At 30.1% G+C, this 23,392-nt stretch overlaps 5 protein-coding genes across 8 annotated transcripts; all 5 read left to right on the top strand.

Annotated features, from left to right (window-relative positions):
* The first annotated feature begins 1,221 nt into the window (after positions 1-1,221).
* LOC135842432 (uncharacterized) lies at positions 1,222-2,840 on the top strand. Its single transcript, XM_065359892.1, has 6 exons — positions 1,222-1,530; positions 1,641-1,713; positions 1,847-1,899; positions 2,016-2,051; positions 2,297-2,444; positions 2,518-2,840. The coding sequence occupies exons 1-6, from the start codon at positions 1,444-1,446 to the stop codon at positions 2,622-2,624; spliced, it is 504 nt and encodes a 167-aa protein (XP_065215964.1). The 5' UTR covers positions 1,222-1,443; the 3' UTR covers positions 2,625-2,840.
* A 1,664-nt stretch (positions 2,841-4,504) lies between these two features.
* Positions 4,505-11,380, top strand: LOC135833265 (uncharacterized). 2 transcript variants are annotated; one of them, XM_065346986.1, is made up of 11 exons: positions 4,505-4,729; positions 4,858-4,927; positions 6,598-6,650; positions 6,773-6,808; positions 6,929-7,070; positions 7,469-9,572; positions 9,678-9,750; positions 10,529-10,581; positions 10,693-10,728; positions 10,834-10,975; positions 11,103-11,380. In XM_065346986.1, the coding sequence occupies exons 6-11, from the start codon at positions 9,501-9,503 to the stop codon at positions 11,186-11,188; spliced, it is 462 nt and encodes a 153-aa protein (XP_065203058.1). In that variant the 5' UTR covers positions 4,505-4,729; positions 4,858-4,927; positions 6,598-6,650; positions 6,773-6,808; positions 6,929-7,070; positions 7,469-9,500; the 3' UTR covers positions 11,189-11,380. The 2 variants fall into 2 exon arrangements, with proteins under 2 accessions (XP_065203058.1, XP_065203057.1); XM_065346985.1 differs by lacking the exons at positions 9,678-9,750; positions 10,529-10,581; positions 10,693-10,728; positions 10,834-10,975; positions 11,103-11,380 and having other exon boundaries at positions 4,535-4,729; positions 7,469-8,932.
* Positions 11,381-11,653: 273 nt separating this feature from the next.
* Positions 11,654-17,287, top strand: LOC135833259 (uncharacterized). 3 transcript variants are annotated; one of them, XR_010556434.1, is made up of 12 exons: positions 11,654-12,141; positions 12,260-12,332; positions 13,830-13,882; positions 14,004-14,039; positions 14,126-14,267; positions 14,363-15,628; positions 15,760-15,829; positions 15,940-16,079; positions 16,371-16,423; positions 16,529-16,564; positions 16,712-16,847; positions 16,931-17,287. XR_010556434.1 is itself a non-coding variant. In XM_065346976.1 (6 exons), the coding sequence occupies exons 1-6, from the start codon at positions 15,560-15,562 to the stop codon at positions 17,005-17,007; spliced, it is 441 nt and encodes a 146-aa protein (XP_065203048.1). In that variant the 5' UTR covers positions 15,310-15,559; the 3' UTR covers positions 17,008-17,287. The 3 variants fall into 3 exon arrangements, 1 of the variants encoding a protein (XP_065203048.1); XR_010556433.1 differs by lacking the exon at positions 15,940-16,079; XM_065346976.1 differs by lacking the exons at positions 11,654-12,141; positions 12,260-12,332; positions 13,830-13,882; ... (1 more) ...; positions 14,126-14,267; positions 15,940-16,079 and having other exon boundaries at positions 15,310-15,628.
* Positions 17,288-17,929: 642 nt separating this feature from the next.
* LOC135833260 (general odorant-binding protein 19d-like) lies at positions 17,930-20,110 on the top strand. The gene is made up of 7 exons (XM_065346978.1): positions 17,930-18,154; positions 18,246-18,315; positions 18,423-18,475; positions 18,584-18,619; positions 19,540-19,657; positions 19,746-19,819; positions 19,917-20,110. The coding sequence occupies exons 1-7, from the start codon at positions 18,098-18,100 to the stop codon at positions 19,968-19,970; spliced, it is 462 nt and encodes a 153-aa protein (XP_065203050.1). The 5' UTR covers positions 17,930-18,097; the 3' UTR covers positions 19,971-20,110.
* A 431-nt stretch (positions 20,111-20,541) lies between these two features.
* LOC135833263 (uncharacterized) lies at positions 20,542-22,141 on the top strand. Its single transcript, XM_065346981.1, has 7 exons — positions 20,542-20,741; positions 20,831-20,909; positions 21,086-21,141; positions 21,265-21,300; positions 21,405-21,522; positions 21,656-21,733; positions 21,853-22,141. Exons 1-6 carry the CDS (start codon positions 20,679-20,681, stop codon positions 21,730-21,732), a joined length of 429 nt encoding a protein of 142 aa, XP_065203053.1. The 5' UTR covers positions 20,542-20,678; the 3' UTR covers position 21,733; positions 21,853-22,141.
* Positions 22,142-23,392: the final 1,251 nt, after the last annotated feature.

The following is a 23,392-nucleotide window of genomic DNA, read 5'->3' as shown; positions in this document are numbered from 1 at the left end:
AGTGCCCTATCCACAGCAGTCCACAGCCCACAGTGTGCAAACTGCAAACCGCGTATTTTACCGTAATACCGGTTATTTATACAGGCCTTTCGTATTCAAATTTCAAAATCTCATTATCGATCTTCAGATGATCAATGATCATAATTGATAAACAGTTGTGGTTTCGTGACATTCATAGAGCCTCCAGCAGATTTTTAAAATTTTCAGCTTTGTTCAACTCTGCATAAAAAGTTTGAAGTAAAGTTCAACTACAATGAACTCAGATTTTGAGATTTAGGGCCGAATTTATAAACGTTTCCCACCCAAGTAATTAGTATCAAGTATTACTTATTCAAGTATCAAGTATTACTTCAATTTTCCCAGGTCAAAATAATTATAAATGAACTTCAACTCGCTAGTATACTCACTAAATTCCCATTCATAGCCAATCCAAGTACTGAGTATTACTTACCCAATTGAAAATATGCTAGTATCTACAGGATTTCAGCTGCTAAGTTCTTCTGTATCAGGTAACAAAAAATTTTCATGGTGTCGCTGATCAACAAAACGTTGGAAATTTGAAGAAAAATAGAATTTTACAGCATCAAAAATATGAAATTATGTAATAGGTACTATACAGCATCTTTCTCTTTGGTAAGTAATACTCAATACTTACGTAGGAATCAAGAATTGACTATGAATTCAGATTATGTTGTTGTAACCCATTGATAGCGCTAAAACGTGATTTTTTTCATTGTAATTTGAGCAATGACTATTATACTTATTACTTACTTGAGAATTAGAAACGTTTATAAATTCGGCCCTTACAATACTTTAATTAGGTACTTTTCTGATTGATTTGATTTATCTGGGCAAAATGTTTTCAAGCCATTTCAACGGATTTCAAGTTGATAATTATTTATTAGAGTCTAAAATGGTCAAATTCGAAAGGGCCCCCCATTAACACAAACCAAAGTTATCGATATAAAATTCGCCGAAGGCACCGAATGGGCACCAAAAATGTTTTTTTTTTCATAATTAAGTACCTAGTTCTACTATTGACCTACATTCCTACAAAAATTAGGCATTTGATATAGGTAATCGACGAATATGCCGAAACCGATGAGCAATTAAGATAACAACAAACCTTTCTAATTTATATTTTTATACTTTTCTCACCTTTACCTACTTCACCTATTATTTTAATTTCCTGAGATAATAAATAAGGTCAGTGCTTTACACAGCCACAGTTTACAACAAATAAGTACCTAAGTAGGTAACCATTTCCTCGAAGGGATTCGGGTGTTTCATGGGCTTATAAATACTTACGTTAGTCTAAAATACATCGTCACTCACAGAACACATCTTGTTTATTCACTATTAGTTCATATTATTATCTTCACGTTACACACCTATTTTTGTGCATTTTTTCTTCGAATCTTTGGTATATTTCGTTTTCGTTCGATGGTAAAGATGAATTCCGTTTTGGTTCGTTTATTGCTTAGTGCATGTTTAGTGATCACGATTTCGATTATTCTGGTCGAGGGTAAGGTGAGTATCTTACAGTTTAGATATAATTTTACGATTTTTTATGATGATGAAGTTAGGTACCTCTTCATACTATTAAGAACCATTGTGTAACTTTTAAAATGTCTTGTTAGAATGTTGGGAAGATGTGGGACCTCCGATACATCAAGGAGTGCAAGGAAGAACTGAACCTTACCAACTACCACTGTAAGTAACTTACACAAAATAAATGCATAGCCTATGTTATGGATTAGCTAGATATGTAGTTTTTTAGATCCAATAGTTGAAAAAAAAACAGGAACGTATGTGCTTAGAAGACTAATTTTTGTGTTTCAATCAGTTACAGTGACAGATTTGAAAACCATTGGTATACCAACCACTCTGGAACAAGGTGTAAGTATGATAAATGTATTATATGTACTTGTAGGTACCTACCTACCTACCTACTTATGTTGCCGTTAATGAGTATCGAACACTTTTAATTATTGAAATGAAATTTTTGTTTACAGTGCATTCTAGATTGTTACTATTTTAAAATGGGAAAGGTACGTGGTACTTTACTACTATTATTTTGCCTAAAAATTTATTATTCACATCCCTACGTATACTCATACTGAAATAGTTATTGAAAAAAATCTCAACGAATAAAGCAATTATTTAACGATGGTAAATTGTAAATTTAATAAAAAAAAAATGTATTCTTGAATTACGAGCTTAAAAACTTCTTTAGCTTATTTTTTTTATTATTATTAAATTTTTAATTTAAAATTAATTTGAAATTATTCTACAGATTAAAAAGAAGAATCAGACAAGTTTCATTGAACATAAATTCATTGGTTTACCCCCAAAAGCAGGATCTGTAGAAAACGATTCGGAGTGGAAATCTGGAAGTTTTCTGAAAAGAGAAGCCGAAGCAGCAGCAAAGTGCGCAGACTATCGTACGTATTATAAATAAATTTCAATTGTTGCAGTTACAGGATGGAAAAATAATACTGATTTTTTGTTTGACAGTCACGGGTCATCATATTGAGGAATGTAACCTGATTTATCAGCACAGATATTGCGTTTCTAAAGTGATGAATGGGACGCAGATTCCCCCAAAACTGATTGAAGATTGAGATCATTGTACTTTATTCATGGATTAATGTATTTTGTTTGCGAGATGTCTCCTTATTTGGAGTTAGGTTATTTTGTTAGTATTTTTTAATGTTTTAGCTTAGGTAATTTTTTCCATATGAGGTGTTTAAATTTTAGAATTTTTAGAACTGTGTTTTGATGTTTGGGCTTCATCTTTTTGTAAATTTAATTAAACGATTATTTCTATTTCCTTTGAATACGTATTTCATTTTTGTTTTATTTTTAAAACGTTTATTAGAAGTACGTAGTCAAATTAAAGCTTTTTAGCAAAATATGTAAATGCTGAACTCAGAGGTGCTGAAATTCATTTTGAACTAAAATTTTTTGAAAACTAGAAAATGAAACTCATATTTAGCACATGAAATTTCACCTCGATCGTGGTGTAATGTATTTTTTTCGATGCTGAGTTTTTCGAACATTTTTTTTGCTCAATTGGCTTTCTTCTCTCATTTCTCCAAGTTTTAAAAATTCACTTTTGAACTGATGCTCCAAGGAATTTCACGATAATGACTAATAAGTTGAAACTGTCGCGAAATATTTCTCAATGAATACGACCCAAATTAATATAGGAGCTGAAGTCCTTTTTTGGATGTTACACAGAGCGATTTAAAATTCCTGAAGTATATTGAAAACTTACAGCTGAAGACTCTATATAGAAGGACCCAAAAGTGGTGTTCTCGAACTGAGAGGTTGAGTTTTTTTTTTTTTTTTTTAATGTATAAAAAAGTTGAAAATTTACCATAACAGCATCTTTTTAGGATTTTTTTAGTTTTCAAAAATTGAGTCACGAATGTTTCAACACACTATCTTTCGATCACGATTAGTTTTATTAAAATCAGGCTGTGTCACTTTGAATGATTTTCGTGTAGAGAAGAAAAAAAATAGACAGTTAGGAAAATAAAAATAATTTAATCAATAGACTAGACTCATAGACGATTTCCAGGTATTTGAACAATTAAAAAATATGCCAGAACTGATGTAGGTATTATCAAATTGAGAATTAAGTGAGTCATCTACACTGTGTTTTTACTTTTCTCACATTCAGTAGGTATTATTTTTATTACGTGTGGTAAAAATGAGGTCAATGTTTACACAGTAGCCAAAGTTCACAGGAAGCAATCAATTTTTCAAGGTCTGATGCAGGATTTGAGTACTTCCAGTAGGCCTACAGATAGTCAACGATACACACATGTTTCACAAATTATACGTAGGTACCTAAACCACGTTACATAATATTGTCGCGTATTTATCTCTTCAATACTTCATGATCATGGTTTTCAGGTACCTATTCGCCTACATACTTACTTGGATTTTTTTTTAATTTCTTATTGGGTAGGACAGGGAGTAGGGTTCTTGGGGGGGGCGATGGAACCTTCAATGCATTGAGGACTTCGAGAACGAATTAAACCTCACATAAACAGTAGGTATACCTGCGAAGTCCTGAATCACAAACTCGAGAATAGAGATGGAGATGTTATGTATTAATCCTAATTTTGTAACATTCGTCTGAATGGAATCTGGTACATTGGAACATTTTAATAGGGAAAAAATTGGTACCTACGTAGAATCTCAAATCTGAAGTGAATTGAAAAAAATTAAAACCAAGTCCATTTTCAGTTAAGAGTGAAGGTGACCGTGAGATCACCTATAAATACAGAGTTTATCAGTAAAAAAATATACTATGTACTTCCTCTATTGAACAATAAATATTAAAAATTTACTCATCAATTTCGTATTTTTGTATTTCCATTTCCTCACCTTTACCCAGAATTTTTATTTATTTGCGATTACGAATGATAGGTAATATTAAGTAACTGGAGCTAAAGTTTATACAAAGAATAATTATTTCTCCGACGATACGCTCAAAATGAATCTTCAGTGATCCACAAACCTACCTATATAAATAATTGCAGATATGTATCAATGATTTAATTGATAGTTTATAACTACCTAAAACATACTTACTGTTCTCGTGATTTTTTTTTGCTCTAATAGAAAAAGTACCTATTTAAATATGAATTTCGTTTCGATTCTTTTGATTTCTACTTATTCAGTGAGCATATTACTTTCGGTGGTTCTGGCTGATGTGAGTACAATTTGTACTAGTACCTATTTGATTACCTAGATACTTCGTAATAATACTTAGGTTCATAATTGGGTGTTATGTTTATTGAAAATCATCTGTGGAATTCTTCAAATTTGTTCATTACCTAGGAGGTTGAAGATATAAAAATTCAATTTGTCGAAGAATGTAATACGGAAGAGAACCTTAACATTATCACTTGTAAGTATGCTCAATTTCTTATGTCAGTCTCCAGAATAGGCTTAGGTTTATTGCATTTTTCTTAAGTAATAGGTACTTAAAATAGGCCTTGAGATATCTACCTCTTATTTGAACAGGACCAAGGTTTTCAGAAAGAGTATGGTGTGGAACCCACAAAACCAAAATTTCAGCTTCCCACATTGACTTTTCGACTTCAAGTAAATCGTTAAAAATTCAAAATTTACCATTTTCGGCAATTTTTTTTCAAAAAAAAAAAATTATTTTTTAGTAAAAATGATGGAAATTCATTCTGAAATCAATGTCGTCAACTCCCTCAAACCGAACTTTATCATAAATGGCTATTCGTGAAGCCTCCAGTGCGTTTTTCAATTTCTCAAGAATTTTTGATTTTTTTCTTGTAAGCACAGAAATTAGATAATTTGATGGCCTGCTAAAAATCAAATTGTAGTTTTTATTGACATTTTAGCGGATTTCCAGGAAAATCTCGATTTTTTAAAATCAGTTTAAGCTTATTTATAAGACCAAAAAAATCAAAAGTTTTCTCTTCGTAGGGAATAATTTTTTTCTCTACGTAGGGAATAATTTTCGAAATTTACGCAAATTGCTGTATACCTCTCGGTTTATTGTGTAAATCCAAACTCTCAAATGCCAATTTCACAATTTTCAACTATTCTGGAGCCTACAGCGTGATTTTTGAATCTCTTCAGAATGTGCAAAAATGAATTTTTTTGCTGCAAAAATCGAGTTGTGGCTTATTCTCAACATTTTCAGTAAGCTAGTCCTCATTTCAAGCGATTTCCAGGCTAAAATTTCGTGATTTTTTTTCTAACCCAGCATGACAAAAATGTTTCCAAGTTCTGGTGAAAAAATTGAAACTTATCTAGAAGCTTGGAAATGGTCTGAAAATAATTCTTTTTGGGTAAGATCGATGTACTCGTATTAAATAGAGTCAACAGAGACGACTATTTGGTGTGTCGTTTTTGAAAATTGTACAACTTTTCTTATTTCTTCTAGGATGGAAAAATTTTTGAGTTGCATAAAAAAATTAAAATAACATCCAAAAATGCACAATCAGATCAAATTTTAGGTTCTGCTGATGGCGATTGCGATAATTTTAATGTTACCATATTTTTTTGGCGAATCCTTGAAAATTCAAAGAATTATTTTAGCTACCTATATGAAAAAAAAAATTAGAATTCGATCAAATTGAGGGTAGATATGCTGAAATTCGGTTTCAACCTATCTTAGTTATTTTTGATCTCTCTTAAATAGGTTAATGAAGATTTGAATCGTTCTGTAGCTTCTGGTGAATTCTTGGATTTCCAGTTTTTGTTTCATGTTTGGAAAATGTACCCTAGAAAAGTTGGAATTGAGTGAATTTAGCACCAATTAACTGGAATTTTGCTTTCTTTGAGATCCTTTCCAACGATTTTGGCACAAATTTGAATAAAAAATATTTTTATTAGTTTAAGTACCTATACTTCTACAGCTGGGCACACGTATATCTGAATTTTGGCTGAAGGGGAAGAGGAAACTCCACTGAATATCAATTTTTAGTTCAATTATTATCACCCCCCCCCCCCCCCTTAGACACTTAGACCTAACATAATTTTCATAGACCGCAATGCACATGAGCACGCCCGACTAATTTTTCAATCTGTTTTTGTTAGACACTTTGGAGGATGTAAGAGCTATCGTTATACCAATAGATCACCAGGAAGGTGTAAGTATCGCTCATCTCATGTTATGGTGAAAGTATATTTATAATATCAGTCCTTGATTAGCACCAAGCACCAAAGTAAACTCATGAATAATTTTATATTAAAATGATATTTTAATTTACAGTGCGTGTTGGATTGTTTTTTTCTCAAAACAGGCCAGGTAAGTGTTAAACATTCATCTACTCAGTACCTACCATGTTTGTGAAGGAAAAAACTTCAAATACTTTAAATACTTAAGTTACGTATAATTAAATACTTTTTTTAATTTGTATTTTCGTAGATCCTATCGTCAAGATCCAGAGTAGGCTTTGTCCGACTTGCCCCTCGTCGTCGTTTAGATAACTCTGTCTACGGGCCACTATTCGACAATCAAGTATTGTCAACTCAACAGACTCAAGCCGTGAGTCGTTGCTTGAGATTCCGTACGTTCAATTGTCTTATATTTATCACATAAGTACCCACCTATATATCACAATATGCATTTATAGTACATACTTTGATAATATATATTTTCATAAATAAAAAAAGTAATAGGTATAAATAGGTATTTTTTTTCAATTAAAACTTTATTTATTTTTAAATCTTCTTTTTTTTATTAAATTTAATTATTTCATTGATAAAAATTTCTCTTTTATAAAAATTCTAAAAAAGAAAAAATAAGCTAAAGAAGCTCTTGAACTCATAATTCAAATCTAAATTACTTTTTTTTCTTTAAATAAACAATTTTAATTCTTCAATTTATATTTATTTATGTATTTATTTAGGTATTATTTATAAATTTTCAGAAAATTAATCAAATACCTATTTTTTTTTTTTTCAGTTTCAAGCTTACAAGTAGAGCAGTGTACGTTAATGTACAAACTCAGATATTGCCTTTTCTTGGAAATGAATCCATCAGATGTTTCCTCGGAAATTGATTATTAAGGTCATTTTATCTTCAAATACATTATAAGTATGTAAATACCTAAATTTATCAAATCTGGATTTGTTAGTTTAGTCTACGAGTATTTATAAACAGTGTTTTTTTACATCAGAAATTTTAAATTAAATTACGAGTACAGCAATATAGGTAATTTCAATTAGTGTACTGTAATAAGATTATATTTTTGTATACGAGTACCTAGACTAGATACTCAAATTATATCTATCTAAGTATAATTCATCAGTTTCAATGTTTGTTATCTTTCTCTAGTGATCTCGAGTATTTACCATAAAATACCTGAATTAAGGTGTTCTAATATTAATAATTATATAGCATTCGAATTTTTTTCAGCTGTTGAAGTTGGCTTATTTCTCATGAAAAAAAAATTAATTGGTTTGTTTCATATATTTTTGACCTCCTGAGTCAAATTGTTGATAGTTTCGAACTTTCTGAAGCCTCCAACGGATTTTTGGATTCTCCAATTTTTGGGAAAATGCTGTAAATCGACTAAAAAAGTAAAAATGAAGTATTTTATCACTAATAAACTCACATTTACCAGCTTTGTCACCTTTTCGAATGAATTTTAATTTTCGAGCCTGAGTTTACTGGGTCGAATTTCCAATGCTGAATTTATTTTTATATTTTTGATGAATTTTTAAAAATAAAATTTGGACCAAAAATGCGAAGAAATTAAACTTTCATCAAATTTGGCCAAGAAAGTTGAAATTTGGTGCATCCACTCTATTTTTAACTTGTCCTCTACTCTCGAATCAATTAGAAACTGCTTCAATACCTAAAACTGCAGTTTTGGAACCTTAGAAGATTTGTGAAAGTTGAAATTTTTACAAAATGTTACCGAATGAAGTTGAAGGGCTGGAATTTGCTTTATACATGTAGGTACTATTATTTCAATATGACGAGTTGACTGAAGATGACTTGATTTTAGACAGTTTTTAAGCCTCCAGCAACTTTTTGGGAATTTCAAATCTGTATGCTAAAATTTAATTTGTATGAGCTCTATTTTTAAGTTGTTTAAAGTAGCTCTGGATCTTTCAGAGGATTTTTAAAAATGGAAATTTTCGCAAAAAATGTATCCAATTGTTGAAAAATTGAAATTTAGTTTAAAACTCTATTATTAAGTACCTATATTGAGTAATGAAGTAGAATCATGATAAATGGATACTTTGATTCGATACATTAAACATGTAGGACGTAGGTAGTCATTTTTATTTCAAAATATTTAATTGAATGGATAACCATTTTATTAATCGAAGTGTACCTTGTACTTTTCTGTATTCTTTACATAATCTATTTTACTGTCCAATCTCTACAAAAAAAAAATAAAAAAAATAGCTAAACCGATGTGTTTCAACATTTACTTACCTCTAAATAATCACCAATAAATTTTTGACCATGAAACATTCCAAATTGGGAAATCAGAGAATCTCAACCGTGAAATATTTCGATTTGAGAAAGTGAAAAACGAGTCTATGTTTGTATGTATTTTAAGCCATAAAAATATATAATGACCATGAAATATTATCAGTATCTCATTAGTAGAAAGACACTACTTCCTTAATCAGGCCTTTGCAATAGGTGCCTAATCTAAAAACACGCCGAGACTTATGGACAATTAAGATAAAAATCAACTCAACCATTTCGTATTTTTACCTTCCTCATTCTCACCTAGAATTTTCGCATTATTTACGATAGTGAAAGCGGTAAATGTCGACTTCAGCCAAAGTCCACGAAAAGTAATTATTTCTCAGAGGATATAAGTACTCAAGGTGAGACTTAACTTGTTCCATTGATCTAGAAACACAGTCGCAGACATTTGTCTTAAAATTTATATTAATAATTTACATACTATTCTCGCGTAGATATTTTTTTTCGATAGTTTTGTTTTTAGCTGCAAAAAAAAAAATTAAATATGAATTTTGTTTGGATTCTTTTGATTGCTGCGTGTTCTGTGGCTATGATTTCCGTTGTTCAGTTAGCGCCGGTGAGTATTTTAATTGTACATATATATAGGTAACTCTTTTAGTACCTAGATCTAAAGTATTATTGTAATAGGTGTTCAATTGAAAATTATCTGTTTCTTTATTAGCCGATGAATGATACTCTAGCAAATCAATATCTCGACGAATGTAATCAGAAATATGATCTTGACGTTTTTGGTTGTAAGTAAATTCAACACGATTATGTATACTAACATAAATGCTAAAATAGATCACTCAGATTCAATTTTTTTGCTTTTAATATTTACAAATAGTTGGATTAGAGAGTGCGAAAATAGAGTAGGTAGGTACCTACAGAAATATGATATGATACTCTGGGTTCTGAAATTCGAAATATTCTTACAAATTTTCGTCAGATAGGTACGATTATTTTCATATTTGAAAAAATGCACTCACCATATAAGTAGGTAGGTAGGCCTAGGTATACTTACCTAAGGAAAAAAGTAGGCGATTTTTTATGTTGCTGAAAATGCAATACAATATGCATTTTGAGTTGATATTAGTCTAGACATGAGTTTTAGCTTTTAATAAGTCATCCGAAAAGGAGGTCAGGAGTTCCCAAAATGGCAAGATTCGTTTTTTTTAAAATGAAAATTATAAAATAGCTACCTAGGGAAAAAATTGACGAATTTAATCAAAATTCAAGTTGATGGTGCTGTAGTTAGGCGGTTTTCATACTACCTACAATTTTTTGAAATTGGCTATATAGTGACTGAAAAGTTGACGTTACTGACTTTTCGTCATTCAAAACAGTCTATTTCCATCAAAACTGTTTTTTATCACCGTATTCAAAATCAGTCAGTCAAATTACCCCAATTTTTATTCTTTTCCCTGTGAATCAGCGACATTGCAATTTTTTCTCCCTGAAATTCGTAATTGTTCTTGAAAAATCAATTTTCAAAATTGAGTCACCTAATAAATTTTTATTTTCTTATCATAGATACCATGGAGGAATTAGAAAGTATCGCACTTCCAAAAAATCAAGAGGAATCTGTAAGTACATATATATGTATTACTTGATGTGTATTAGTAAATGTAAAATATTAAATGCAAATTTCATCGATTAAGTTTTGTTTACAATAATACCTATATTTTAATTCACAGTGCGTCCTAGATTGCTATTTTTTCAAACAAGGTCAGGTACGTGCTATTCTTCATTTTGAAATTCATACTTGCTATAATATTAGTTTTTGTAAGAAAAAAATCTTCAAAATGCATCTAACCTAATACTTTTTTACTTGATAGCTGGTATTGAAACACATTATCGGTAACAAGACTGACGAATACGGATTTGCCACTGCACCCCTAGATAACTCTCTTTATGGGCCTGGATTCGACAATATGACAACGAAGCAGACCAATGCGGTGAACAGTTGTATAAGATTTGGTACGTGCGATTTATTTGTATTTATTTATTTTTCGGATATATGTGCTTAGATGATTTTTTGTGATGAATATTTCGCTTTTTTGAAAATGATTACGATGGGTAATACTTATTTGTTTTTTTTTTTCAGTTTCAATGTTTCGAGTCACACAGTGTTCGCTAGTTTATAAACTCAGGCTATGCCTTCACTTGGAACTGAATCAAACAAGAAATTAATTTCAAAATTCATTATCAATATTTCTCGAATGTGGAGTCGGAGCAAATATCAAGGATGGAGTTGAATCACGTAAACGATCTTTATTTTTGATATATAAAATGTTTAATTATTGAATTTGTAATCTAATTTTAAGAATTTATTGTCTAAACTGTGACATATTATTTTAATATATTCTCGAATCATTTAACGAATCTACATATTTATTTTTATTTCCTGAGACTTATTTTTTTTTCGAGTTTATCCAATGAATATTTACGTGATGAGTTTTACCAAGATGTTAGGTTTACGATGATTACCTACAGGAAATTCTGTAATTTTGCACATGGCATTCGTTTTCCAAAATGGAGAATCAAAGAATCTCGACTACGAAATATTCTGAATTGAAAAAATTAAAACGAGTCTATTTTCAGCAATAAGTTTAATAGGTGAAGTGACCATGAAATTATCACTTGATGAACAAAATAAGAGTCTATAGGTACTTCCTTATTATGAGCATTTGAAATAACGATTAAAAATCAAACCAAAATTTATGGATATGGTAGGTAATTGAGATAAAAATTACCTCATCTGCTTCTTAATAGGTATTTTAACTTTACTTACCTTTACTCAGAACTTTTATTGTTTATGAATTTATAATAGTATGATAGTGAATCCGATAGTTTTTTTCTACAGCCAAAGTTTAACCAATACAGGAAATCATTAGCTGTTTCTCCGGGAATACAATTTATAGGTACTTGAAATGAGACTTGAGCGGTCCATTGGTCTTATAAGTATAGTCTAAGATATTTTCCATGCGAGACTCATTTGTTCACATCGCTTTCAATTGTTTCTATTTTGTTTCTTTCATTTTTGTCTTCGGTTTTAAGATACACAAAGTAAATATCTACGTATAAAAAAAATGAATTTCGTTATGGTTTTTCTGATTTCTGCGTGTTTGGTGGTCGTGACTTCGGTGAGTAAATATATCTTATGAACCTACTTGCAATTCATCGAATATGTATGCATCAGAATATTTTACGAGCTAATTTTAATTGAAAATCATCGATTTGATTTTTTAACTTTCATGTTAGGAAACAAACGATTCGCAAGACCATCGATATGTTGAAGAGTGTAATTTGGAAGAAAATTTTAGTGATTTACGTTGTAAGTAAATAACTTTTAGCCAATGCATATTTGTTTATGGTGTTGGGAAGCCTTCAAAATTTTCGAAAAACTATGAGAAATCAAAAAATTTGTCATTCCATCCAATTTTTGATGTTTTTTTTTTTTTTTTTTTTGTAGTTTTGGCTTTGATTACTTATTTACTTCCTTAGTGTTCCCAAAAATGGGTAGATGATCAATAATTGGAATATAAAATGATCTGATAAGACTTTCAAAATGATTGAGCAAAACTGAACAGCATAATACATATGCAAATTCTCCAGGAGCTTCAACAATTTTCCAATAAAATTAAAATTTAATTTATACAACATTTTTAAAATTTTCAAATTTTGCGAATGTGGCCACAAAACATTGGATTTTCGCATTTTTTTAATCGCTTTATTTTGGGAATTTTTAAATTAAAATACTATGCATGAAATTTGGCGATATGGCATGTGAGTAAACATGTTCTCAATAAAATGTCTCCAAAAATCATTTTTTTTCCACAGTCATTTCAATCTTCAAAATCGGTTCTGATATTTTGAAAATAACGTTCGATGAGAATTCTTTTCCATTGCATTTTCGACCTCTCAAATTATTGATTAGCATTCCAACTTCATTGTGTAAAATATTGCGAAAATTTCATTTTTCGAAAATTTTATGGAGACTTTAAAACTGCCCGAAACGATTTTAAACCATTTCTAATCGATTTGGGAAGTAGACAATTGGGTAAATGCCAAATTTTAGCTTTGTATAGGGTAATTTGGTAAAATTTAGATTTTTTTTCAATTTTTAAGCCCAAATTTGGTTTTGAAAAAATCGTCAAAAATCAATAAAAATACCTTCGCCCTCTTGATATTTTCGCTTGGTGACGTACCTACAAATATTTTTTCCTACTCTTCTGTATTTAGCTTTGTATCTAATTCAAGAATTCTTTTGCCAGTTGGGATAAGTTAAGTATACCTTCACTGTTGACCAAAAAATCAAATTTTGAAAAAATTCAGGTAACCTATAATTGTATGAAATTCTGAGCGAGAAAGTAAATTCTTTGAAATTCGGAATGTTTTCAAAAAATTTGAACTTTTGTCAAATAACTGGACGCATGGTTACTTATTGTTAAAATTTCAAAATCGATTGGAGAGGTGTCAAAAGAGGTGACAAAATTGATAGCAATTTATTCTGGAAATCTTTTACTTACTTACTAACTTAGTTATCCTGTGGGGGCTGTGGGTACTCGTATTTGACGAATATCACACCAATTCACCGGAAAATATCGAAGATAGACTCTATTCGTCCCTTCAATTTTCGAAATAGGCAACATGTTCGCCCCGAGTTTTTTTTTTCATAGAGAGCTCGATTACATCTGCAGAATTTTTAATTTTAGCGATTCATTCCCACTCCTCAGACACTTTGTAAACTTTTCATACCTATTTACATAATACGTATGCCTAATAAGCACAATTGATACGTATTTAAATGCTTTTTTTCCCTTCTTGTTAGACACTTTTGAGGAGTTGAATGCTACCAATGTACCGAAAGATAAATATCAAGGTGTAAGTAACTTTTTTTTACCTATTTAAATTAGTGAAAATAAAATAAGTACCTACTTAGCTAACAATACCAGTCACTATGAGGCAAATTATTGCAATTATACATAATTATTTATGTTCGCAGTGCATATTTGATTGCTACTATCGCAAACGGGGCCAGGTATTACAAGCTAATTTTTCATCTTGATCCACACACGTACCTACATGGGGAAAAAATACTCATACAATGTTTTTTTCTTTTGGCAGATCAAGCAGGTTAAAAATCCTCAATTTATCGAATACACTTTCAATGCGGAACCTTTGGAAGAAGCTGTTTATGGGCCTTCGTTCAGAAATACGAGTACGTCAAATCGACACCGAAACGTTATAAATTATTGTGTGAAATATGGTAAGCAGTCTTGTAGTCGTGTAATTGACTTCAATCATCAGTGATGTATTCTCAGTTGAGAGTAAAAAAAAAATAATTACCCATTTTTTTTTCAGTTTTAGGGATGCACGTTGAGAAATGTTGGCTAATGTATGATCTTAGATATTGCCTTAATTTGGAATTACTTTATAACGCAATGGATCAAAATAAGCCTGGACATGTAGTTCGTCGCTAGCGTTGGAGTCGAAGGAAGTCGATTCAAGTCATTAAAATGCTCGATAACATTTCATCTGTGTTGTTTAACGAGATGCTTTCATATTTTGGGTAAACATAGGGTAAAATAAGAATTTCGAATTAAAGGTATACCTGTAATAGTCAATTAATAAAGTTTAACGAAATGTTTAATAGCTCATTAGTTCATTCTTCTTTTTCTTTTTTTGAAAAGCATGATTTTAATACTTATCTAGGCACCTTTAATTATTCTAGTTTGATGGATAATTTTTTTTATCGAGTATAGTAAATAGAGTAATGTTTATGCGAGACAAAAATAAAAATGCAAATATTCAAGATCCAAACAGGTAGTTTAATTATCAAAATTTCGATTCTTTGTTTTGAAATTCGGTAGGTAGGTATAAGTAATTTTAATAAATAAATAATCAGCTACATAGGTATCTCTATCTACATAGTTTTTCATGTATTTTTTAACTCGAGGGTGAGAAAAGTAATAGAAGGCCTTAAACACTTACATGATAGGTATAGGTACATACCAATTTAAAACAAGATTAGAGAATCTCAATAGTAAATTATAATGTTCTGATGAATGGAAAAAGTGGATTACGAATCTATTTTTAGCAGCAAGTAAGTAGGTAGTGCCCATGAAATTATCAGTTCATTAGTATACGGAAATACTACATTTATGTGTCCTTTATTAGAAAAGCATTTGAAATAGATAATCTAAAAACAGACTGAAATTTATGGACAATTAAGATAAAAACTGACGCATCCGTTTCGTATTTTTGCTTTTTCTTCTTCTTTTTACGATTTTTATCACTTATTTTGCGATAATAAGTTGGATAAATGATCTCTTCGGCCAAAATCTATAGCAAATAGCTAGGTGAGTAATTACTTATTACTTTTCGTTGGCGTCGTCGGTTCTTAAAACAAGACTCAAACAGTAGATTCATCTGTCTGCGAAAATACCTTACTATCTCTCGTAAGACTTGGCGATTTGTTGTTTTTATCTAAACCTCACTGTTCTCGTGTATTTTCACTTTAATACATGCGCTTTTGTGTTCGATGGTAGAACAGTAAATATGCATTCGGTTTCGGTTATTTTGATTTCTGCGTATCTCGTGACCTTGGCTTTGGTTGTCCCGGCAGAGGTGAGATAACGATTAGATTTACATTCAATTTTATTATTCCATTGAGTACCTGTACATTGATATTACTTATTTGAACATCATCATTATCATATGCCTACTATGATTTCATGAATTTTCAATTTTTTTGTTAGGAGACTGATTCGCAAGATGTTCGATATGTTGAAGAATGTAATTTGGAACAAAACTTTAGCGATTTCCCCTGTAAGTAAACATATGTAGGTAGAGTACCTACCTAACTTGTGTACGTCGTTGATAGATGCCGAAATAGGATTACAACTTTCTTTATTGTTTTTTTGCATACTCACTCTCAGATTATTTAGACGAGCTGTAGAAGTTGTGAAATGAACGAAAAAAATTGGGTTAATATTCATAGTTCTTCAACTTAATCGTCTACTTCTTCAAAAGGTCAAAATTTGTAAAATTTAATGATGATTTATTGAGGTGGAGAGAAGTAGGTATTCAATTTAATGTTCACATAAGAATAAAAACTTCCCAAAAATAAAAATCGATGAATCGAATTTTAAAAATCGATTTTTTAAATTCATAGGATCGATTTATGTTCGAAATAAAAAAATCAATTCTAGTCTTGAAAACAGTTCGAAAATTGATCATGATCAAATTTTGATCAATCGAGTTCCAAAATTCGACTTTTTGAGATTTTGTTTTTATTTCGTGCCATCGATCTTTTTCGAAATGATTAGGTATTTCTCAATAGCAATAACCATGTTTGTATTTTTCTTAGACACTTTGGAGATGTTGAACGCTAGCATAGTACCAAAAAGCATAGCAGAAGCTGTAAGCATTACAATTATTTATCAACGAAAGTAAAATAGGAAGATAATATCACACAATAAAATAAACTAGGGACCGATTAATCATTCTAATCATTTTTTTTTACAGTGCATCACAGATTGCTACTTTTTCAAACGGGGTCAGGTACGTGTTATTCTTCAATTTGAAATTCACCCACATACCTATAACCTCGTAGTTACCTATACTTACTTGCACTCTTTGTACCTAGAAGATTGTAACTCGAAAAAAAATTTTCTAACGCATGATGTCTTTGCTTTTTTATTTAAATAGATCGTTGAGAAAATCCATCCAACTTTTGTCCAATACATGTTCGCACCTCCACCTTTAGAAGACTCTATTTATGGACCTGGATTCAAAAATATGACGAAGGGACAGGCTAAAGCAGTAAATCATTGCATGAAATTTGGTACGAGAGATTTACTTTTCTTTGGTAAATGTTTCTTAGTTTTCAAAGAAGGGAATAAAAACATTTTTGTTTTCATTTTTCAGTTTCAGACTTGACGCTTGAGAAGTGTTATCTGATTTATGAATTGAGATTTTGCCTGTATATGGAATTGTACTACTAGGAATTCATGCTCGATGATCCAGATGTTGCTCGAATCAAGATTTTTTCCTATTTAGAGGTGATTTTTTTTGTTTTGTTTTCGAAAATGTTGTTGCATTGTTTTTTTTTGTTTTTAAACAAGTGTAAGATTTTGTACAGAGTTGTTTTGCTATTTTGACTTTTTTGAGTTGACTTAATGTTGGGTGTAACTTTCAGTTTATGTTTGTATTTTTTTAATTTGTAAAACGCACAAACAATTTTATTGAATATTGTGCAATATAATTTTTGAATTGAATCTAGTATAGGACGTGTACTTAATTTTCGTTGAGTTGAAACTGATCATTAATTAATTGAGAGATAATTTTCTAACCACATTATTCTTTATGAATGCTGAAGGTTTCGAATCATTTTTATTAAAATTGGCAGAAGGTAGACAGATACATACACATAGGTTAGATTTGGTGTAGACTGTATACAGTCTACACCAAACTCACCAAAATTTGGATAACCATCGTTATATTAGTCGAATAAATTGGAAGTCTCGTTAACAGCAAATTATTTTCCTAATTAACATAACTGAAATATCACGAGAACACAAATTCGAGAATTATTTTTAAAACATCATCATCTTATCAATTTTATTTCGACAATTACGTGAAAATTCGATAACGAGGTATATATTTTAATAAATTACATATGTAGAGGTATCTTATCAATCATTCGTTACAGTTTCAAAGAACGGAGAGATGATAAAATATGGCAAAACCATAGGAATACTTTTGTTTTATTTTCCAAAATAAACTATTCACCTAATCAAAGTGCAAGCTTGAGAATTGACGTAGGTATTTCTTAGCACTTCGTTCTGTAGTAACTCATCACTAATGACTTACGTAAATGCAAAAGCTCGAATAGATAAGAAATACAATATAAATATTCCCCACTCATATTGAACCAATTCTCAGCATCCTGGATAGGTAGATACCATTTTTAAATAAATTAAAAGCACAAAGAATCAAGCATTGTTATATCGAATTACCTAATAGAACGTTGAACTCAGAACTGTGCTCTCTTGTTTATTCGTTTGAAATTGAGATAGCCTAATACGATTAAAAATGAATATTTTAGTAAAAGTGTTGATTTTCGCCTGTTTGACATTTTCAGTGGCTTCGGTAAGTGTTGGATTTTTATTTTAGTGATCTAAAATAGGGAAAAATCTCAAACTTGAGTAAAATTCTAATACTGATGTATGATATTGTATAGGCTGAATATAGCAGACAACAAAGAAACGCATACGCTGAGGAATGCAAGAAAGAATTGAACGTTACAGATGGTGAGCTTATAAATTATGCATCTTCATGAAAATGAATCTATTTAGGTACACTCATTTTGTAAAAGAATATGCTCTAATAAAATGTTCGATTTAATTTTAATGTATAGAGGATTTTGCTATTTTGAAATCGAGGGATGCGCCTAAAAATGATGCCCAAAGTGTAAGTACCTATGTAGTGTAAAAAATACGCTTATTTATGAATAATAATCCATTTTGACGTAAAGGCATTGATTGTTACGATTAATCCTTACTATGATTTCATTTGCAGTGCCTTTTGGAATGTCTCTACAAAAAATTAGGATTGGTAAGAAATCTTCATTAAGTATTATTCATTAGCTTATCGTATGTCTAGTTGCTTAATAGGTAAATACAATGAGTAGGTACCAAAATATCTCACTTCATTCCTATTTATTGGAAAGTGCACCAAGCGATTGAAAGTGAAAATGATCAAAGTAGGAAGATAAGTAGGCTTAATAATATTGCTTTTGGAAACTAATATCAACAATAATTAGGCACCAATTAAATTTCCTTAATTGTAATAAATCATGATTTGAAATTATATACATGAATAGATAAATTAAAATCGTCTAAAGTATCTAGGTATATAGTTTAAATACCAACCTACATTATTTTTATTTCATGAAAAAAATTTTGAATGCTCAATCATTTGAATAGTTTTTGTAAAATGCCATTTTAAATTTTCAATCAATTTTATTAACCTTTATTTTATTATTATTATCGTTTATTCGAAAAATTTAACTTTCATAAAAAAAATTAAATTTTAAGCTTCCAAGTTTAAATTTAAAAAAAAATTATTTTGGATTTAAAACAGCGTAAAATTCGTGTTAATTACGATCAATTATGACTTGTGAGATGTAAAAAAAACTCTAAATGAAAGTGTTCCTCCCTCATACATAGACCTAGACTTAAATGGTGGGTATATGAGCCTTTTTTTTTTTTTTTTTTTTTTTCTTCTTAAGAATTATCTTTTTTTCGTCTTGTTTACGTTAACACACTGTTTTAGAGAGAATAAAATTATAATTATGCAAAAACAATTTCATGAATTTTTCTAATTGTATGTAAAGTAGGTAGTAAGTACCGAATAAATTAGAATTTAGAAGAAAATGAAACTTCTTTTCCTGCAACTTGGACGAATTTTTAATTTTTGATACATATTTGTATTTTAATAGCCAAATTCTTACCATTCATAATTTTTCAACGCAGGTTAAAGATGGAAAATTAGACAAAGACGTGCATACGACCATAGCCAAGGCAATTTATGGAGAAGATAAAGAAAAATTATCGAAAATGGACGAAATATACGAGAAATGCTCGCAAGAAGGTATGGTACCTATATTAATTTCTTTAATTTTATTTCCATTCATTTGGAAACAAATGAGAATTTAAAACGGTGAATTGTGCACTTTCAGCTTTCAAAAACACCGGTGAAAAATGCAGCATTGGAAAAAACTTGAGGTCCTGCGTAGGAACTAATTTTAAACAGGTGATTTAAATTTGTTACTTGTTCGAATTTAGAGTATAAGATACGCTTTCTTATTGCACTTTCTTGAGTATTAATTACTGCTTTTATTTTTTTACAGTATGAAAATTTGTTGAAACCGCAGCATTCGAAGCCTAAAGCTCCCCAATCTTAAAACTCAAGCGCTTGAATTTATTTTAAAATAATTTATTCATAATCCGGACTTATGAATTTAATATTTTTTGAGGTGTTCATCTCGATGTATTTTTGTTACCGTTTTCTAATTTATCTTAATAAATAAGTTGAAATTATTAATTTCTTGTTTTATCTGAACAGATAACTAAGTAGGTAAATCGTGTTTACATATCATTTTTCACCTTTTGCAATCGATATATCTAATGTTCAAACACACTGATATGGTAGTTAATTCAAAATGCCGTTCAAGCAAAACATTGACACTTGATATGAGTCATTAGTTCTGATAGGTTTCCGATTAATTAAGAGAAAAGGTTCCAATTAAAAACTACCTACATTTTAACGATTTTTTCTTCATATTTTTCTCGATTGGCATCGACAATTAAAGCTCAATTACTTACATAATCTAAAAAGTTGATAAAAAAAATTGCTTGGTAGCTTTTTAATCACAGGAGGTGGAATTTTTCGCAGTAATTAAGATTCGAGAATTTTCCCTTATTGCTATACCCATAACCTAAGGTTAGTACATCTGACGGGTATCTCTATATAAACCACCAAGTGGCAGGGTTAGGTATCATTTGGTATACTGAAAGCAAAAGTTGAGGTATTCAGAGTTATTGGTAAGCGTCAGATTAAATTGAGAAATTTGAAAAAATTGAATTATTTTCATATTTGAAAAATCAATAAAATGAATAAGTTACTCGTATTGTCGGTTTTCGCTGTTTTGGCTTGTGCCTTTGCTGCACCTGCGGTATGCTTTTTAAATTTTCAAATTCTTTATTCGATACTTACTGATGAATTTTTTAATTTTTCAATACGTGTGTTTGATGTTTGCTGTAGACTGAAAACGAAGCTGCTGCTAAAAAATCCATCGATGATGCTGTCCAACAATGTAAAACGGAACTTAATCCTAGCGATAGTGAGTACTTATTTATTCCTTCTCAGAAATAATAGATGATTATTAAATATTAATTCTATTTTTTTTTTTTTTTTTTAAACTAATTGTAAGGTGAATGAATTATGTATATGTAATTTGTAGAAAGTGCAAATTCGTAATTAGTTCTTAATTTAAGTTTTATTTTATTTATTTCACAGACGATTATAAGATCCTCGAAAACAAAAATCAATTGCCAGCAAATGAAGCTCAGAAAGTAAATTTTTCTTTATTTTTCTTATAATCTTGTTGAAATTGTGTAGCATTTTTTCCTTTCTTTTTTCCAGCCTTCATGTACATTGTTGCTAAATTATTTACTTATATTTGAATTTGTTTTCAGTGTTTAATCGAATGCGTTGGCAAGAAACTGGGAGAGGTACGTTGTAATCAGTTGATTCATTTTAATATAAATCTATAAACTGTGAATATTAAAATAACAATATCCTTTTTGTTCTATAACACTTTTCAATACTTCTACAGATCAAGGATGGAAAATTGGATCACGATGGTTTCATCAATTACAACAAAATTAGGTACGCTGATAATAAGTCAAAATTAGACGAAGCTGAACAATTCTTTCAAAAGTGCCAACCCGAAGGTACCTAATTTTAACTTTCTTGTTTATTTCTTGTGTTGTTTAGATCTACCTGTACCTACCTACTCAATCGTCTATTTTATTTTTTCATGTTCGAATTTATACCCACCCATTTAATTATTGTTTTGTTTTACAGTTGAGAAGAAAGCTAACGAAAAATGTGGAGCTGGTTATGCCATGAGATCTTGTCTGATCGATTTCTTCCATCTTTAATGTAAGTTTGCTGTTTTGCATTCGATCCATTTACTTAATCTTATTTCATTTTAAACGAAAATAGTCGACTAGATGTTACCTATAGGTATTTCAATTTATTTGACATCTTTTTTTTTTCAGAATCAAACTGGCGTCTATTTGAGAATTTTCTAATTGCTTCGAATTGTTATCAAATGTGTTCCCGACGAGATGAATGATGATTTTGTGATATTTTCCGCAGTGATATTTTTTATGCATTTCAATAGCTTATTTACCGATTTATTTTTAAATGTTTTGAATTTATTAGTGTTTGATAAAAATTTTGATCGAAAACTTGATTTGTTTAAATTTTAAATTCAATAGATATTTATTTTCAATTGTAACGTAATATTAGGTAAAACAAAATTATACAACTGTTTTCAATTTTCAATTTCGTGTATATATTTTTGCTTGAGTTGAGACTAATATTAGCAGGCGATGAAAATATTTAATAGAAATCTATGCTCTCTGAAAAAGAGTAAATTAGATGGAGTAAGTTACAACCAGTTTCAAGTCTCAAAAATGAAAAAAATATAGAAAAATCGTTGAAAAATGTATTCAAATTGAACAAAATTTTCATATTTTTACTCGAACCTTCAACTTATTTGCATTTTTGGTACTTCTGATAAATTTTCAGATGAATATGAAAAAGTAGGTAGGTATATATAGTAGGTACCTGTTTAGAAATTTGCAATCAATCTTCATGCAAAAGATTATTTACACTCTGATTTCAACATGTGTGAGTCGATCTGCGGTAGCTTTAAGCCATTCTAGAGCCTCCAACAAACTTTTGGAAATCCTAGCTTCGCAAAAAACTCATAAAATCTGTCAAAATTCCAAAATCGGTTTCTACTGGTTCAAAACCGTGTCTGTTCCAGATTTTTAATCATAAACACGCTTCCAAACCTTAAGTCACAGAAACGAATTTTGGAAAAATAAATTTCAATTCCTGATGATTGTTTTGGGCATGCCTAATTTTTTCAGATGCACAAAAAATGTTCTCTCATAATATGGCCTATCTCTAAAACAAACGAAGTTACCTAATAAGAATGTTGAAAAGAAAACTTTTTTTGTAATTTTTACTTATTCCTCCAAATTGTTGAAAGTTGAATTTTCGATGATTTTGAAGGATGAAGTCTCGGGTATCTTGTGAGTGGGTACCTACTTGTAAATGCCTGTCTTTGAAATTGAAAGAGTAAGAAGCAAATTAAAAGTTTATACATTTTAAGGAAGCTACACTGAAATTTTAAAAGGTCATAATGTCTTCAATTTTACAGATTAGGTAATAGGCAGTTTTGTATGATAATTGTTTTATCTTTTGTTTTATAAGAAGGTTTCGTCAGAAACATTTGGTTCATAAATTTGGTTTTTGAAAATTCGGATGCCTATTTTCCAAGTTACAATTTTTTAATCAAGTTTTTTTTTGGTGAAAATTATGCAGGTAATCTAATTTCTAACACCTACAAAAATGAGCCACAGACTCCAGAACAACTCAGAACTGACTCTAATTTATTTTCCAGGTTGAAAATCTGGTGCATATCATGTTTCAGCTTTCTATAGTTTGATTCAGCATTTAAAAATTAAGAAGAATTTTTAATACCTCCAAAAATTTTATGGAGGCTCCAGAGCTGCACAAAACTAC

The sequence above is a fragment of the Planococcus citri genome, chromosome 1, assembly GCF_950023065.1.
Source record: "Planococcus citri chromosome 1, ihPlaCitr1.1, whole genome shotgun sequence".
Lineage (NCBI taxonomy): Eukaryota > Metazoa > Arthropoda > Insecta > Hemiptera > Pseudococcidae > Planococcus > Planococcus citri.
The sequence above is the reverse complement of the archived record's forward strand: the minus strand, read 5'-3'. Positions and strand labels throughout refer to the sequence as shown.

Coding starts and splice junctions, on each gene's coding strand:
- LOC135842432 (XM_065359892.1), top strand. CDS start 1,444: ATGGTAAAGATGAATTCCGTTTTGGTTCGTTTATTGCTTAGTGCATGT. Junction 1,531..1,640: donor TTATTCTGGTCGAGGGTAAG/GTGAGTATCTTA, acceptor ATGTCTTGTTAG/AATGTTGGGAAGATGTGGGA. Junction 2,052..2,296: donor ACTATTTTAAAATGGGAAAG/GTACGTGGTACT, acceptor ATTATTCTACAG/ATTAAAAAGAAGAATCAGAC.
- LOC135833265 (XM_065346985.1), top strand. CDS start 4,658: ATGAATTTCGTTTCGATTCTTTTGATTTCTACTTATTCAGTGAGCATA. Junction 4,730..4,857: donor TTTCGGTGGTTCTGGCTGAT/GTGAGTACAATT, acceptor TTCATTACCTAG/GAGGTTGAAGATATAAAAAT. Junction 4,928..6,597: donor GAACCTTAACATTATCACTT/GTAAGTATGCTC, acceptor TGTTTTTGTTAG/ACACTTTGGAGGATGTAAGA.
- LOC135833259 (XM_065346976.1), top strand. CDS start 15,560: ATGCATTCGGTTTCGGTTATTTTGATTTCTGCGTATCTCGTGACCTTG. Junction 16,424..16,528: donor CAAAAAGCATAGCAGAAGCT/GTAAGCATTACA, acceptor TTTTTTTTACAG/TGCATCACAGATTGCTACTT. Junction 16,565..16,711: donor ACTTTTTCAAACGGGGTCAG/GTACGTGTTATT, acceptor TTATTTAAATAG/ATCGTTGAGAAAATCCATCC.
- LOC135833260 (XM_065346978.1), top strand. CDS start 18,098: ATGAATATTTTAGTAAAAGTGTTGATTTTCGCCTGTTTGACATTTTCA. Junction 18,155..18,245: donor TGACATTTTCAGTGGCTTCG/GTAAGTGTTGGA, acceptor GATATTGTATAG/GCTGAATATAGCAGACAACA. Junction 18,620..19,539: donor TCTACAAAAAATTAGGATTG/GTAAGAAATCTT, acceptor TTTTCAACGCAG/GTTAAAGATGGAAAATTAGA.
- LOC135833263 (XM_065346981.1), top strand. CDS start 20,679: ATGAATAAGTTACTCGTATTGTCGGTTTTCGCTGTTTTGGCTTGTGCC. Junction 20,910..21,085: donor GGAACTTAATCCTAGCGATA/GTGAGTACTTAT, acceptor TTTATTTCACAG/ACGATTATAAGATCCTCGAA. Junction 21,301..21,404: donor TTGGCAAGAAACTGGGAGAG/GTACGTTGTAAT, acceptor ATACTTCTACAG/ATCAAGGATGGAAAATTGGA.